The 17236-nt window shown below is 40.6% G+C and overlaps 3 protein-coding genes across 3 annotated transcripts; all 3 read left to right on the forward strand.

Moving 5' to 3' along the window:
* Positions 1 to 751: 751 nt before the first annotated feature.
* LOC126801224 (acyl-CoA-binding domain-containing protein 4) lies at positions 752 to 7081 on the forward strand. The gene is made up of 18 exons (XM_050528705.1): positions 752 to 980; positions 1337 to 1407; positions 1896 to 1959; positions 2182 to 2253; positions 2407 to 2601; positions 2686 to 2763; positions 3113 to 3223; positions 3375 to 3441; positions 3861 to 3922; positions 4037 to 4176; positions 4503 to 4629; positions 4719 to 4833; positions 4937 to 5025; positions 5222 to 5305; positions 5384 to 5560; positions 6044 to 6199; positions 6436 to 6495; positions 6638 to 7081. Exons 1-18 carry the CDS (start codon positions 819 to 821, stop codon positions 6815 to 6817), a joined length of 2010 nt encoding a protein of 669 aa, XP_050384662.1. The 5' UTR covers positions 752 to 818; the 3' UTR covers positions 6818 to 7081.
* Positions 7082 to 7629: 548 nt separating this feature from the next.
* LOC126799130 (PWWP domain-containing protein 1-like) lies at positions 7630 to 12109 on the forward strand. Its single transcript, XM_050526252.1, has 2 exons — positions 7630 to 8865; positions 9408 to 12109. Exons 1-2 carry the CDS (start codon positions 7854 to 7856, stop codon positions 11858 to 11860), a joined length of 3465 nt encoding a protein of 1154 aa, XP_050382209.1. The 5' UTR covers positions 7630 to 7853; the 3' UTR covers positions 11861 to 12109.
* A 2853-nt stretch (positions 12110 to 14962) lies between these two features.
* On the forward strand, positions 14963 to 16020 carry LOC126798847 (protein SRC2). The gene has a single exon (XM_050525912.1). The coding sequence runs from the start codon at positions 15046 to 15048 to the stop codon at positions 15874 to 15876; it is 831 nt and encodes a 276-aa protein (XP_050381869.1). The 5' UTR covers positions 14963 to 15045; the 3' UTR covers positions 15877 to 16020.
* The last annotated feature ends 1216 nt before the right edge of the window (positions 16021 to 17236 follow it).

The raw sequence follows: 17236 nt of genomic DNA on the forward strand, positions 1-17236 counted from the left end.
CTAAATAAATATTGCACACCTTAGATTGGATATGGTTTTAGCTTACAAATTTCACTCCGCACACTAGCATAACTTGTAATATACAAAATCTACCAATTGTCATTGAACTTAGCATACATTTAAATTGATAAGTAATTTTTCAATTACTCATATGGTAAAGTGTATGATTACTCCTCTCCCAAGCATAAAAAATGAGATCAACGACATGACATGTAAAGACTTTGTTATGTCTTAGATGGTCCAAGTGATTGTCACATGAGATCAAGAAACGATATGTACATGAGCTTTATTTGGCCAATGACATATTGCTTTAAGTGTGATCTTATTTAATACTTACTAATGCATTAACAAATTAAATTAGTATCTTCATATAATTATCGCTTTTATCAAGTTACATATATTATTGTATTATGTCAGTTATCCGTTTCATAATTTATATATGACTAATTTTAATATCTATATTTAAAAAGTGAATTTAGTAAATTTGATCAATCATTGACCCAAAATTTTAGTATCTCAAACCAACCCAAATTATGTTCACATACTGTAAATTACAAACCTGAAAATCCCCTAAAAAAAAAAAAAAAAAAGAGACCAAGAAATTAGATCTCAAGAAACACACCCAGATCACAATGCTGGCAACTCATAAAAGCACCAGAGCACAACCAAATATTTAATTTCAAAATTTCAAAAATCCCCAAATTGAAAATATTTCTGAATCCTCCAAATTACAACTACACGTTTTCCTCTTTCTCGTCTTAACAGAGAGAGAGAGAGAGAGAGAGAGAGAGAGAGAGAGGAAAGAGAAGAAGGACGAAATGGCAATGGCTCGGGCGAGCTCGGGTCTCCAATACCCTGAGCGGTTCTACGCGGCGGCCTCCTACGCCGGCTTCGACGGATCTCCTCGCTCCTCCGATAAAGCCGTTCGCGCCAAGTTCAACTCCGAGTCCGCTCTCATCCTCTACGCTCTCTACCAACAGGTACTACTCACTCCGATCTCAATCGCAATTCTTCGTTTTCTGTTTGCATTTCGATTAGAATTGGCGTTACGGACTGTTAGGCGATACTGATTGTGCAGACTTCGGCTCTAGACTTAGTTATGGTGGTTTAGTTTGGAGTCTTGATGCTCAATTCTGATTTGATCGTATCGTGCTTAGTTTGTGTGATTGAGTATTGTGTTCTATTTTAGCTGGATCTGGAATTTTATAATGCAGATTGGCATATCTTGATGTTGATCTGAAATTTTGGTTTGAATTTTGATCATGTATACTATCTGCATGATATTTGCTTGTCGGTTTCAGTATTGAGCTTATAATGTGTGCAAATGCAATGGCAGGCTACGGTAGGACCGTGCAATACGGCGGAACCGAGTGCCTGGAATGCAGTTGAGAAGAGCAAATGGAGCAGGTATGCTTTGCATACGACGCTTTCTTTCACCCTGCTGGCACCAAACACTGTGTTTGTGAATATACTTGGATTGAAATTTTATTGTGTCATTGACTTGGTCGTTAGTAGTTGCTGTTGATGGTTGGAGCTATTAATAGTTGCTCGTGCTAAAAATCTGTAGTCTTTTATTCTGCTCTGACATAGGCTTGACCAATAGTATATTAAAAGAGATAGGTTAACTGTAGGAACTATTTCAGTGTCAAAAATCTTTATAGTCTCATTACAGTTTGGGAGTCCTACTTGAACTGTGAAGATCAATGCCCGGAAGATTCTAAGGAGGGCATTATGTTAATTATAATATTCACCACTCCTTTAGTGAAATTATAAAATATTACTTTGTTGTACGTATGTTGTTGGTTAGACTCCACTGCCATAAGCTTATGGTCTAGATGGAGATTATGTTGAGCCACCCTTTTCTAATAACAGTGTGCCGTATGCTTCATTTGCAGCTGGAAGAAACTTGCCGACATGGCCTCCACTGAAGCAATGCGTCTTTTTGTGAAGATATTAGAGGTCTGTGTAATTAAACTCAGATCAATTTCCTCTTTTTCTTTTTGATGGGGTTACATCGGAGGGGATTGAATCCCAGACCTAGTCCAATCCTAATCCTATTACCCGCCCTTTGATTTCACTTGGGCTAATTCCAAGGGCTTCATATTTGTCAAATCTATGTTTTTTCTCTATGTCAGCAAGCGCTCTGACTAGTATATCTTGATTTGCATTACTGATGACCAGGAAGAAGATCCAGGTTGGTATTCAAGAGCATCAAACTCTGTTTCCGAGCCTGTGGTAGATGTACAAATGAATGTGAGTAATCTGGAACAGTTATACTGTATGCTCATTCCTTTCCTAGAAATCCAGTATACTGGCAACTAGTAAAAATAATAGGTTTTCCAAAGTTATATTATCTGTGTTCCTCATTCTCATTCTTTTATAAGTATGTTGTTTTGGTTGTGGCAGAAAAATTCAAATGCTGGGACAGTTGTTGAGAATGGGAACTCTTATCCAGAAACAAAAACAATCTCTACCGAAAATGGGAGTATACAGGAAGCACAGGATAAAGATGTTGTCTCTGAAGGCATTGGTTCTGTTGGTGTTTATGATCAGTGGATTGCTCCTCCAGTATCTGGCCAACGTCCGAAAGCTCGATATGAGGTATTAGGACTGCAACTTATCATCTCTTGAATTTGTCCATGTTCCCCACTACCTGGTTTTCAACAAATACTTCTCAACTTTCAGCATGGAGCAGCAGTTGTACAAGACAAGATGTATATATATGGTGGAAACCACAATGGTCGTTACCTAAATGATCTCCATGTAAGCAACTTATTCTCACTTGCCACCGTAGATATCTGCAACTACATAGTAATCTAATTATAGAGCTGGTGATATGCTAATGGTCTTTTGGAGCATCTGTTTTCTATGATTCTTGTACACTGGTACCAATTGGTAATTAGAGCTTGGGTACAGGGTTGTCACCATTAAGAGCTTTGATATATTACATTTCACTCATGAAAGAAAGTGATTTATGGATGATTGAGTGTTAATAATGACTCTAAGATGTATATTTTGCTTTTTTGTTGAATGTCTATATTTACACTTGAGGTTCTCTCTATATGTTTTTATATACAGTGTCCCACTGTGACTGATTTGACTTACAATTTAGGTCTTTGATTTGAGGAGTTGGACTTGGTCAAAGATTGAGGCCAAAGTTGGGGCTGAATCACATGACTCGCCGTCTCCAGTTATAATTAGTCCATGTGCTGGTCATTCCTTGGTTAGTATAGACTCTTTTTTTCGTCAATGATATTCAGAAACAGAGTTTTATAATTAATTAATGCAGGAACTTTTGCACAACATAAATCTCTTTATACTGGATTCCTTAAATACAGCTGATGAGATTGTGCAATTATTTCTCTGTTCTGTAGATAGCATGGGACGGTAAACTTCTCTCAGTTGCTGGACATACAAAGGATCCTACTGAGTCTATTCAAGGTATGAAGTATTATCTTGGTGTCCTATCATTTTTCTAGTTTAACTTGGGGAGTGCACTCTTAATTTTACAATCCACACTCCCACTTTCCCTTTTTTGGTTAAAGCTTTTATAATAAGACAAATCACTTATCACTAAAGAAAAAAAATTTAAGTTACCAAAGAAGGAAAGTGAGAGTCTGAATTGTAAAATGGGGAGTGCAAATTTCAGTTCCCCTCAATCTAAAGTTTGACAAGCTTCATTCTAAGATTTCTCCGGCGCATCTTTCTTACTGTTTAATTAGTGCTTTCCAAGTAGAAAATAAAAACTTCATGCTGATGCAACATTGATTCGCATATTTTTATATCGACTCGTTTGCTCCTTTATCATATTTTTATTTTCAAATACTTTCTTCTTATCATATGTTTCTCCTATTTTACAGTGAAGGCGTTCGATCCACACACGTCCACTTGGTCGTTTCTAAAGACTTATGGGAAACCACCGGTATATTTCACTTTTCTTAATTAATACGTATTTCTAAGGGACCTTGGCTTAAACTAGCACAAGTCTATTTCTGGACTTGCTTCAAACCATGTACATTACTGTTTATTTTTGCAGACATCACGCGGTGGCCAATCTGTCACCGTCATTGGAGGTAGCTTGGTGATTTTTGGTGGACAGGATGCAAAGAGAACTTTGCTAAATGATCTCCACATTCTTGACCTAGAAACAATGACATGGGATGAGATTGATGCTGTGTAAGACATAACTGCCAACTTCATAAGAACATGCAAAGCATATATTCACATAATTACAGGGACACTTTTCGGTTTCAGTTATATATGACCATGACTTTTTTTTTAATAATAGGCTGGGGTGTTGTTTTCCATATATATATATATAATCAATTAAATAATATATTCTCGTAATATGCAGACTCTAGTTAATGATTTATGAATAGAGTTAGTCTTGCGAAAGCTCTTAATCATTTAGCTTTTCATTTCTGAAAGCTGAACTCTAGCAATTTATGCGTGTTACTTGAATGCACTTTGAGGTTGATATATTTTCATTGTCCTTCTTTTAGAGGGGTGGCCCCTTCTCCAAGGTCTGATCATGCTGCTGCTGTACATGCTGACCGCTACCTCCTCATCTTTGGTGGGGGTTCCCATTCAAATTGCTTTAATGATCTTCATGTCCTTGATCTACAAACTGTAAGATAACTTGTTTTATTTTAAACTGGTCTTCTCTAGTTGTTTTTCAAAAGCATAATTCATGCCTTTCCTACATTTGGACCTTTCAGATGGAGTGGTCAAGACCTACACAACAAGGCCAGATACCAACTCCACGGGCTGGACATGCAGGTGTGCCAATTGGAGAAAATTGGTTCATTGTTGGTGGTGGTGACAATAAGAGTGGTATGTATACAACTACTTATACCTGGTTGGTATTGGACTTAATACTTGGAATCCACTTTCCACATGGATTAGGTACTTAGCTCTTCATTTTGTGTCTTTGCAGGTGTTTCAGAAACTGTTGTCCTAAATATGTCTACACTAGTTTGGTCTGTTGTAACTACTGTTGAAGGGCGTATTCCTGTTGCTAGTGAGGTATCTTCCAGGAGTCACTACCTTTTTTCAATTATGAACTGGCTTACGATATTATGCTATATTGATTAATCGGCCTCCTCCTGGTAATATCTTTGCTTAGACGAGGGATTTGATGCCATGTCTTTCTGGCAAATTTGATTGTTCCACTACCAGCATTGATGTGATGGAACTGCCATTTGATTGCATACTTCTGTAGGGATTAAGTGTGGTCGTAGGTTCTTACAATGGTGAAGATGTGCTTCTATCGTTTGGAGGATACAATGGGTGTTACAACAACGAGGTGAGGAACAATTTTCTAAATAATTTTGGCTTCTTTAGGTCTTGGTTCATTGCCTTAACATTTGTTTCTTCCTGTTAGGTTAACGTTCTCAAACCAAGCCAGAAGTCAACCTTGCCATCAAAAATGGAAACGTCTGTGCCAGACAGTGTTTCTGCTGTGCATAATGCCACTAATGCTGCCAGAGATGTGGAGTCCGAGTATGAAGCTGGACATGAAGGAAAAATTAGGGAAATAGTTATGGACGCAGAGCCAATGGTAAGCATGCAAAAGGACGCAGAGAGTTAAGCTTGTTTTTTATATATAAGAAAGTGAAACTGCACTATTTGGTGTCCGTAATTCCAGCAGATGGTAGGCACACCCATGCATATATGCTATTGGTTAGTCAGTGCTTATTGAGTTTAAACAGGGTCTGTTTCTCACAAAAATGAGAAATTTAATCTAGTTCCATATGTGCGTTACTTGGTCAGGGACACTAGTCCCCCTGCTTGCGTTCCCTGTCCATAGTAGGTTTGATTTAGGAAAGCATTGTGGAGAGCCACTGTTTACTATTACTTGCTTTTCACCTTCATGTTATCAGTGAGATGTTGGTTATCTTGCCAAAAATGTACATGGGAACTACTTTCCCAGACTAGATTTTTATTTTATTTTAATATGTTTCTCTGTTTTTATATCCATTTTTTTTTTGCCACAGCACTGTGATTTCATGTTAGTTATTACTCAATAATCTGACTCATGCAGAAATCCAGAGGCAAGAACTTTAATGAGCATCTTATAGCAACTCTCAAAACAGAAAAAGAAGAACTAGAATCAGCACTCAGCAAGGAGAAGGTGCAATCTCTCCAGTTAAAGCAAGACTTATCAGAAGCAGAGTCTCGTAACACTGACCTATACAAGGTTGGTATACTTATTTTTTCCCTCTTGTTTGTTCAGCTTAGAGTAACTTTAGGTGTTCACAGAGAATAAAAAGTTATTTAAAGTTGTGACTGATGTTAGATTAAGGCCAGAGGTAAGACTAGTTGGAGATATTCTTTTTTTTTTCATCTTCTTTTTGTTGTGCTTAAACGAACTTTGCTAGGGTACAGATGTTTTTAGTACGTCCCTTATGGATTGCTAGTGATCTAATCATGTAGGAGCTTCAATCTGTACGGGGACAACTTGCGGGTGAGCAGTCCAGATGCTTCAAACTTGAGGTGTGTCATCATGTTTTAATTGATTTCACATTATGGTTACAATATGGACGATTATCACATCATCAAACTTGATCTGTCGCCAGACAAGAATTCTTGCAAGTCCTAATCAAATTTATGGCTAATTACTGTTGGAACCTTTCAGGTTGAACTAGCAGAACAACGGCAGAAGCTCCAAACAATGGAAGCATTGCAGAAGGAACTTGAACTCCTCCAGCGACAAAAGGCTGCATCTGAACAAGCAGCCCTGAATGCTAAAAAGCAGGGGGGCGTCTGGGGCTGGCTTGCCGGAACACCCGGCAGTGAAAAATCTGATGATGCCTAAATACTTGTCAAAAGCCAAAATGGATAGGAGTTGTTAGATTTGTTTTTCTTTCGACTCATTTTTGAAATTTCTTTTTGTCCACATATATTTGTTTTTTCTTAATCAAGGTCATTTCTGATGATAGAAAAATAAGACATGAGGTTCATATTGGCGGTAATAGGGAACCCCTTTTGGGATTTTTGCATGAATACATGTTCTGAGTTATATAGTCATGTGTGTCGGTCCTATATTCTTTTGGGTCACCGATTTTTGTGAAGATTGTATTCATAGTGAACTAATTGAGTGAAGTATAGATCACATTTATTCTCTGTTGCTGATTGAGAATATTCAAGTGACCCCCATTTTGTTACTAGACTCGTTTATTTTTATTTTTGATTCTTCTCTCTAAGTGATTTTATTTTAATGATCCTCTTACAAGACCTAAAAACAGTGTTAATTGCAAAACGCAACTACTCTACTGATCGAGAAAGAAAAATCATCCGTAATCAATATCGAACGATGAACAAATGTCTATCATCATATAAATTAAGCATGTTGTTGTGAATGTCGTCCTCTAATGGTGCTATAAAACACTTAAAACTACCAACAAAAACAACATTATGATGAACGTAGCAGTATCACTAGAAACTAGTGAAGATTGAAGAAGAATCTATTGATAAAATGTCAAGGAAAGAAAAAAAAAAAGGAGAGGACGTGGCAGCATTTAAATGGCCAAGATTGGCAGCATAGCCGTATAGTATAATAGCCCAAAAGGAGTAAGCAGCGCATTATTCGTTTTTGTTTTTTGTTTTTCAGAATACCCAAGCCCAGAAAAAATCACAAGTTCACAATCTCCCCATTTCTTCATCCTCCTCCTTCTTCTTCTTCTTCTCTCTCTCTCTCTCTAGGGTTTTAAATCCCTCAAAACCCTCACTTTCGAAATCCACGAGCTCCGAATTTCACGGTTATGGCCCCCCATCAGGACCCCTAAACTCTCTCGCTTCACTAATCCGAGCGATTCCCATTCCGTATTAGCTCCCTCAGAAATTGTAAAACAATGAACACCGATTTCCAATCCGACGCGAAGCCGGACTCCGGCGACGACGTCACGGCAGCCAAAGGCAAAGCCGAGGACGACGCTAGGGTTTCGCCCACGGAGAGCGGCGGCGGGAGATCTGAGGAGGATAGGGCTAGGGTTAGCGAGGAGACTGTCGGCGGAAATGTGACGGAACCGAAGGGGTTGGATTTCGACGACGACGACGTGTTCGATATCGGGAGAGTCGAGCTTGATGATGATCGGGAGGATGAGGAGGAGGACGATAATAGCTCCGAGGCTCAGAATGAGAGTGCGGATTTGTTATCGGAGTTCGACGATTACGTGGCGAATGAGAAGGACGAAACGGCCTTAGGAACGTCGAGAGCTCTGAGCTACGGCTTCGAAGTCGGCGACTTGGTGTGGGGGAAGGTCAAGTCTCATCCGTGGTGGCCGGGGCACATATTCAACGAGGCTTTCGCGACGTCGCAGGTGCGCCGGACAAGGAGGGAAGGCCATGTACTGGTGGCGTTCTTTGGCGACAGTAGCTACGGCTGGTTCGACCCCGCCGAGCTCATCCCATTCGAGCCACATTTCGCAGAGAAATCGCGGCAGACGAATTACCGGAACTTTCCCAGGGCTGTGGAGGAGGCTGTGGATGAGCTGAGCCGGCGGCGCGGCCTTGCGTTTGTGTGTAAATGTAGGAAGGGGGATAATTTCCGGCCTACGGGCGTGCCGGGGTACTTTGTTGTTGATGTGCCGGATTATGAGCATGGGGCGGTTTACTCCACGGAGCAGATTAAGAAGGCGAGGGATGGTTTCAGTCCTGTTGAGCTTGTGTCGCTTGTAAAGAAGCTGGCTAGCTCGCCGGTGCGAGGCGATCAGAAGAGCCTTAGCTTTATTAAGAATAGGGCCACTATGTTTGCGTATCGGAAGGCTGTGTTTGAAGAGCATGATGAGACCTATGCGCAGGCGTTTGGGGCTCGGTCTGCACGTAATGCGGCTGCTGTGTCTGATCAGCCTGTTAAGCCTCGAGGTATATCAATGCCTTCTCCTCATCATTGTAATGATTTCATTTGTATTTTTTTTTTGTATCTTACTCTGGTGGTTTACTATAACTACAGATGATTGTGTCTGGTAATTTGCATTATTGGTTCCGAATAATTTTTAGAAACTAGAAGTTGTACATTCTTGCATAGGTTTTGTCGCCTTAATGCCAATAAGGAGATCTTTATCAGTTTCCAGTGATATGATTCTTGCATAGGTTTATAAAGTAGTACTTTACGAGATTTTGTTCTACACCTTGAATCAAAGTAGTCATGTAATCTGAAGTAGCCTTTAACATCAAGGTTCCAGTAATCTTTTGTCTGTTTTTTGTTTATTCTGAACTTGTACAAAACCATGAGACCATGTTTACATCCTTCATCTTTACTAATGCCAGCATCTTTGCATTGTTCATTGTATAACTGCTAGCTTAAATTGTTTTCTTGCCTTATCGTGTGTCTTGCATATTGAATTGGCTTCATGTGTGTGCGCTGCCCTTCATTGTTTCTGATGGTGTATTATTTCCTGATTCAGCACCTTTGAGTGGTCCTTTGGTGATTGCTGAAGCTCTGGGTGGGCGGAAGAGTGCCACAAAACCCATGAAAGTCAAGGACCATTCAAAGAAAGACAAATATCTTTTCAAGCGAAGAGATGAAGCCAGCATTGTGAAACCCCACCAAGCTAGTTCCTCAGCCCCATCTACTTACTTGGGGGGATCAATAGCATTAGGAGATGGAGATTATATGTTAGAAAAGAGGGAGTCTTCCGGCAAAGAACCTGTAAACATAAATCAGGTACCAGCAAACAGCTCTGTTGCCGGCCAAGGTGTTAGAGCTGGTGCCAAGCTATCTCTAAAACTTTCTCTTGACAAGGAAACCGGGACCCTGCTGGAAGTGAAAGATGCATTGACACAGAATGTAGCTGTAGGTCCTACAAGCACAGGCCGCAGTGATTTATCGGGTGACGGGACCAAGCAATGTATAAAAGATGAACCATCACAATCTTTGAAGCAGGAAGGTGAGGATCCGATGGAGGTTAAGTATGAAGAGAGTGCCGACTTGTCTGGTTCACTTGACAATTTACAGCCACCTTTGAGCCTTCCAAAGAAAGTGGAGGAAGGCAATGAATTAAATGAAGTTCGTGTTGGTCATGGTGTTGGAGATTCTTCACCAATTGTGGCAAAGAGTTCAGCTGGAAAGAAGGCAGTTGGTGGAGTGAAAAAGGCAAAGGTTCTTAAACGGCCACCGGGTGACATGAACACTGACACCTCTGTCATGGGAGACAAGAAGAAAAAGAAGCAAAAGAAACAGTTAGATTCCGAAACAAGCTTCAGAGATCCACAGAAGATTGTGACTTCCAGAAAGATGAAGAGGGCAGCAGGAAATCCCAAAAGTGCAGGCTTGGCTTCAGAAGATGAAATTAAGGCAGAACAGCAGAAGAAAGACGTTGCTTTCAAAAAAGCCGTGTCTGAATCTGCTGGAATATTGCCACTCCTTACAGAGCTTGAAGTACCGCAACTAGTAGGTGATTTGCGAGACCTTGCCCTTGATCCTTCTCATGGTCATGAAATAAACAGCCCTGCAATTGTTCTGCAGTTCTTTCTGCAATTCCGGGCCCTTGTCTATCAGAAAAGTTTGGTTCTATCACCGCCTTCGGAGACAGAGCTTGTTGAGGGTCGCACCCCTAAAACTCTATCTGGTGTCAAAGCCTCAGAAACTTCTCCTCCAGAACCAGTTAGAGATGCTCCCTCCTCAAAGGCGGCAAAACCCATGTATAGATCCGAGGCAGCGAAACCGTTGTTCAGATCTGATGATCGCACTATAGCTGGGCGGAAACGTGCTCCATCTGATCGTCAAGGAGAGATTGCAGCTAAGAAGTCCAAGAAAATGAGTGATATAAAATTATTGGCTGCAGAAAGGAAGATTGGGGTAAAAAGTTCAGAGACCCAGCGTGGAGAGGTGAAAGAAACAGCGGTGCCCATTCCGCAGAAGTCACTGAAGCCAGGTCTTGTGAGAAAAATGGATCCTCCGTCTAAGGTTGTTGAGCCCACCATGCTCGTGATGAAATTCCCTCCCAAAGCCTCTCTTCCTTCACCTGCAGAACTAAAGGCAAAGTTTGCTCGTTTTGGTCCTATGGATCAGTCTGGTCTCCGTGTGTTTTACAAGTCCTTAACATGTCGAGTTGTATTTCGGTACAAATCTGATGCGCAAGCAGCATATAAGGTTGCTACTTCAAACAATTCTTTCTTTGGCAACATTAGTGTGAGGTTCCATCTTCGGGAGGTGGACGGCCCTGACGTTCCTGCATCTGGAAAGGGCTATGGAGATGATTATTCCAGTGAGACCGTGCAGGGTAAGGATTCTGCATATATGCCAACTACCGCACTCAAGCAGCGGCAGCAGCAGTCCCTCTCACAAAGTGCAGTGCAGCCGAAGTCAATTCTGAAGAAGTCATCGGGTGAAGAGCCTCGAGGGCAGGTAACTGGTGGCAATGGTAATAGTAAAGGAACTGCCCGTGTAAAATTCATGTTGGGTGGTGAAGAACCCAGTAGAAATGAGCAATTGATGATGCCTGGTAATAGAAATAACTTCAACAACAACAGTGCTAGTTTTGCAGATGATGGTGCACCTTCTTCTTCTTCTACTACTTCTGTTGCTATGATGAATTATAATGCGAGAAACTTTCAAAAGGTTAATCCTCCACCTTCTTCATTGCCTCCTCTTCTTCCTTTACCCCATACTCGGCCTCCATCCTCTCAATATGCAAAACCCCCACCACAAAATAATTTTTCGCAGCAGCATTTAGAACTGGCACTACCGCCGCCACCACCAGCAGCCATCAGAAACAGCCACAACACCTCCGCCACCTTTCCGAGTGCACCCACAGTTGATATTTCCCAGCAGATGCTAAGCCTGTTGACCAGGTGCAATGATGTTGTGAGCAACGTAAAGGGTTTCCTTGGATATGTGCCCTACCATCCTCTTTGATAGGTCCCTGAACATATATGCCCATAAAGGCAAGATCAGAAAATTACTATCTCCCGCCAACATCCATTGATAGAAAGCTTCAAGTTGGCTTGAAATCTTTCCCATCCCTGCTATATATTGGCGGTGAAGCTGTTGAAGCGGTTGCGAATCTAAGCACATTGTAGTCCCAGCCGGACCATGTAGTTTTTTGTTTGAAATACTCACATATGTACTCATGATATTGATAGTGGATCTTGTTTATCTGCTCTTCTTTTTGTTTCTTTAGTTGAATTATTGTTGAAGTTTGTTCGGCGGGCTAGTTCTCGCAATCATGTTCTTTAGTTTGGTCTGGCTTTAATTTGCCGTGAATGGAAGGAATATAACGTTAGGATTACAAGAACCAAATTGACAGTGAATTTTAGATGCACATAATGGCATATAAACATGGTCTCACAGAGCCTGACCAAATGGGTAGTTTTGCTAAGTAGATGATTTGATTAGCAAATGGGTAATTTCGAGCATCAGAAGTGTGGAAAAAGACTAGCTCGCCATCTTAGTGTTGAAATGTTTTCAAAATCGATTCCTCTTCGATTCAATGTAACTAGTTAGTATTGAGTGAAAGGTGGTTTGATGATAATGAATCCAGTATGTATAAATCATCTAGTCAATGTGTACCAATTCATGGTACGAGTACCATAAACTATGAACTAGTTTCTAACTTTCTATAACTACCTAGTATTCTAGTGGTAGATTTGGCAATCTCAAACTAGTACTGTATACTATGTCCCCTGCGGATTTACTTGCTGTTTTAAAGTATATGCTAGAAGTACTATCTACGAGACTACGAGTTTGATTATCATTTCCCTTTGAAATAGATACTTATGGTGCTAAGATACTCCGCCATGAATTTAGTCTGTGACTCGGGTATTTCCATATTTATGACTTCATCTCTTCTCATTTTGTTAACTAGTTATTGAAATAACATTTTTCGTAAAAAGAATTATCTTATTATAAGATAGGGCATTGGAGAACTTATATATCCTAATCATATTGCAAATTTGCAATCTATGACGATGAACTGAGGGCTAAGGTCACATCACCATTCCCTCGCCTACCAAGTCACACTTAGGCCTCATCATTTAGCCTGCGGAGGCCCGCAAGTCTGATGGGCGTTTACCCGACCCGGCCCGTGAGAAAGCCTGCTTCCGTGTGTAGAGGGTCGGGTTTAGTTTAAAGGTATGAAACCCGGCCCGGTCCGCCTAAAGCCCGTAACGCATGGCCCGTAAAAGCCCGTAAAATAAAAAAAATTATACATACTAACATACATATTCTATTAGTTTTAGAATAAAACTATGACATTATGGAGCAACTATATAAAGGAAACTTCTTGGGATCAATCGACACCAACCGATATGATCGGTATATATATTTAGTGACCTTGTAAAAATTTCATCAAATTCAGACAACATTAATATGCTCTAAGAGATGATCCATTACCAAGATGCGAATGCCGAAAGCCGTTTACATATTTGAAATCACCTAATTTTTTCACCGATCGTACGCGGTCGCAACGAGGAAATCTATTTGGTAAAGCCCCGGTCAATGAGGTTTTATTATGTCAAAATGCTTCTTTTTTTGTTGACCGTAAGTACGGACAGTCAAACCAAATTCAAAACGAACGAATTTTTTACATGGTCCCTAAATATATATATCGATCACATCTATTGGTGTCGATCGACAATATTTCAAAACTAGAATTTATTTGTGACTTTTTTTTAAGAATGTTTTCTAATAATTCTTTTATTGTTTCAAACTCTAAAATAAAAAGTGTTTTTGTTTTCTAATACAAGCCCGTAAAGCATGGCCCGTAGAAGTCCGTAAGGCCCATTTTAGGTGGGCGGGTTTGGATCTTCATATTTTTTTAAATATCCGATCCGGCCCGTCACTTATTTAAATATATTAAGACTCGGCCCGGATCCGTCACTCATATAGACCGGGTCGGGTCGAGCCATAGTCACACCCATCTTTTCTTAGTAAAGAGAAGCTACTCCTACCCAATTCAGGAAGGAAACATCACTCACTTTTTATTTTCAAGTGTATTAATAACAAAAAAAAAGTGTGTTGATAACATTACCCAAGTTAAAAGGAAGAATGAAAAGGAATTGAAAAACGAGGTCCATATCCCATTATAATTCTTTTGTTCTACGTGTTTTTGGCCTCTCAATGTGCTCCATCAAGATTCTTCCATTATGTCACACCAATATTATGACCTTATTTTTTTTATCATAAACTTCAAAATCAAACTTCTTTGAGACTAACTTTGCAAATGTTTACTGCTCCTGCTGGTAGGACTTCACATACTACTTAACTATCATTAGCTCCTAATAAAAATTATTTATTTTCGACAATGTAACAGTTCATTTTGGTAGTGGTTTTTTTGTAATTCTTAAACTCATGTGATGCACTTACAAAAAAAAACTCATGTGATGAAGATTTACTACGAACTAAACTAAATTCTAATTTATCATTGCAAAATGAATCTATGATTATCCGAACGTGATCTATTGATTCACCTTAAACGAACTTGTTATTAATTACTGTGTCATAAAAAAATAACCCTAAACTGGCGGCTAAACGAACTGATCCTAATTACTACGTCAACTTCCATTTTGTACTTGTGATTATTCATTTGGCAAGATCATAAAGCATCTGAAACTAATTGGTCACTTCTTCCGCTTCCATTGCCAAACACGTAGAGCACTACACCCTCTAGGCCCCCCCCGACCTTCTAGGTTAACTACATTACAGAAAATTCTAGTACACATCAATGTATGTTATACATTTTACATCCAACGGTCGATATTATTTTGTGAGTGGGGTCAGAAAAATAATATTTATTCTCAACTGTTAAATGTGTGATGTATAACATACATTAATATATAGTAGATTAATCATAAACTGCACTGTAACTCTAGAACAAATCACTTGAGCTTCCTTTCTCATCTCCGCGTTCCAAAGGGCAAACCCGTCATTCCCCCACCTCAAACTCATCTTCGCTTCTCATTCCTATATTCTACAGTCGGTTCCTTCTTCCACTCGTATATATAACCTCACCTCTCATGTTGATCTTCTCAAAAATCTCTCAAATCCAAAGCTCTCTATAATCTTCAGCAATATCCCATTTCGACTTCGATATCAAATCTCTCATGGATTGCAGGCCGTTTGAGATAACGCTTTTCGGCGCCAATGACATCAAGGACGTCAACACCTTCTCCAAGATGGACGTATACGCCGTCGTCTCCGTCGCCGGCGCCGCCGTCAAGAAGCAGAAGCTCCGCACCCCCGTCCACAAAGATGGCGGCACCAACCCCAAATGGAACCACACCCTCAAGTTCACCCTCGACGACGCCGCCCTCCTCTCCGACCGCCTCAAGATCAAGATCAAGCTCATATCCGACCGCACCGTCGGCGATACCGTCATCGGAAAAGCCGTGATTCCGGCCAAGGATCTCATGCAAAGCGAAAAGGCGAATCACGAGAAACCCGTGACCTACCCGATCGTGACTCCCAAGGGGAGGACTAAGGGCAGCGTGAGTTTCGGCTACAAATTCGGCGAGAAATTCTCGGCGCCTATACAGGCTCAGCCTCAGGTCCAGAAAAAGGCCCATGAACCCGTCATGGCGTACCCGGCGGGCCACGCCGGGTCGAGCTCGGTTTACCCGCCACCCGGGGTGACCCAGCCGGTTTATCATCCTTACCCGCCACAGCCGCAACCGGGTTATGGGTACCCGCCGCAGCAGCAGCCGGGTTACGGGTACGGGCCGCCGCCGCAGGCCGGGTACGGGTACCCGCCGGTTGTGCAGCCGGGTTATGGGTACGCGCAGAAGCCTAAGAGAGGAGGAGGGAACATGGCGCTAGGGTTGGGAGCTGGGTTGTTGGGTGGTTTGTTGATCGGAGATATGGTTTCCGATGTGGGTGAGATGGGGGCGTATGATGCTGGGTGTGATGATGGGTTTGGTGACGGGTTTGATTTCTAGAACTGGGGGGAAGTTTTTATTAGTTTGATTGGTTTTTTATGTTCTAGTAGATTAGTTTTTGCTATGAGTATGTAAATGGAAGAAAAGCGTTTGAGGGTTCTGTTATTATGGCTCTCAATAAATCAATGGAGGTCTAATTGTACCTTCTTGTTTTTACCTGATGTATGTATTTTTTTTCCGAAACTTTTATCAGTTATTTGCTTAAGAACTTCGATTAAAGTTTTGGAATTGTGTCGTCGTTTTGGCCAGAAGAAACTGTGCAGGCCGCTTTGTTTTTGTTTGGGTAATGATAAACAAACAAACGAACTAGTAATTACAAAGATTACAAACAAATAAATGTGACTCGGGAAATGCGGTCACAAATTTCGGCATTCGAACTGGAAATGGTCATCTTAGGTGAAAATGTTATCGATTAGACTGAAGTGTTAAACTTAGTCAACTAGCTCACAGCTCTATTTTACAATTGAGTTCTCAAAATCAATACTGATATTATGAACATGATAATTAAGTAACACTATTAAGTAGCACGAATTACACTTCTTTAACTACTTCCATTTGTTCTTTGTTGTTGTCGATCTAATCCTCGATCGTTTTGAGGTTCATTACATCAAAGATTTCTGGTTTCCTACTTTTCCACTAAGGCACTCAAGGGAGATTATCCAAATGAAAATCGCAGAGTTTTGGTACCGGAAGTCCTAAGCATAACTTTACTACTAAACACATAGCTGACTTCAATAAGAAGTTTTTCTTATGCTTTAATTTTGCTACTGGTGTTTCAACAAGGACATCTCCTTGATGAAGTGTGCATGTGTCGAACTAAATTCGTATAACTCATCCATATTATTTCACTTCTCAATCTCACAACAAGAAAGCGATAGAAATAAGGCAAACCCTAAGTTCCTAAGCTGCATAATTATGCAGTCCCTGAGTCCCTAACTGCATAATTATAAACGCGGACATGCAACAATTCTAAGCCCACTAGGAATGATTTAAATCAGGAAAGTTCATTGGTTCCCACACACGCAAGTAATCGTGTATGATTTACTCCTACCACAAATAGGTAAGGCATCTGCCTATATATATTCTAATCTCTCAAGATCGTTTCTTCAAAAAAATTTCAAGAATTGGGATATTCAGTTTAGATCTCAACGGATTTCAGGCGTTTGGAAATAACGCAATCCCACATCAAGAACGTCAACTACTTCTTCACGATGTAGGGATAACAATGGACATAGTAGGGTCAGGGGATCGAAATAACATACCCATACCCAATTTCAATTATGTCCCCATACCCGCCTCATCCCCGTTAGAAAGTAATGGGTATTCCCCTTCCCCATACCTGTTGGGGTCCGTTTCTTAT

The sequence above is a fragment of the Argentina anserina genome, chromosome 6, assembly GCF_933775445.1.
Source record: "Argentina anserina chromosome 6, drPotAnse1.1, whole genome shotgun sequence".
NCBI classification, from domain to species: Eukaryota; Viridiplantae; Streptophyta; class Magnoliopsida; order Rosales; family Rosaceae; genus Argentina; species Argentina anserina.

What these genes read in the sequence shown, in the direction of transcription:
- LOC126801224 (XM_050528705.1), top strand. Translation starts at nt 819, where the DNA reads ATGGCAATGGCTCGGGCGAGCTCGGGTCTCCAATACCCTGAGCGGTTC. An exon ending in TGGGATGAGATTGATGCTGT is followed by an intron (nt 4,177 to 4,502) that starts GTAAGACATAAC and finishes TCCTTCTTTTAG; the next exon opens with AGGGGTGGCCCCTTCTCCAA. An exon ending in TTATGGACGCAGAGCCAATG is followed by an intron (nt 5,561 to 6,043) that starts GTAAGCATGCAA and finishes TGACTCATGCAG; the next exon opens with AAATCCAGAGGCAAGAACTT.
- LOC126799130 (XM_050526252.1), top strand. Translation starts at nt 7,854, where the DNA reads ATGAACACCGATTTCCAATCCGACGCGAAGCCGGACTCCGGCGACGAC. An exon ending in TCAGCCTGTTAAGCCTCGAG is followed by an intron (nt 8,866 to 9,407) that starts GTATATCAATGC and finishes TTCCTGATTCAG; the next exon opens with CACCTTTGAGTGGTCCTTTG.
- LOC126798847 (XM_050525912.1), top strand. Translation starts at nt 15,046, where the DNA reads ATGGATTGCAGGCCGTTTGAGATAACGCTTTTCGGCGCCAATGACATC.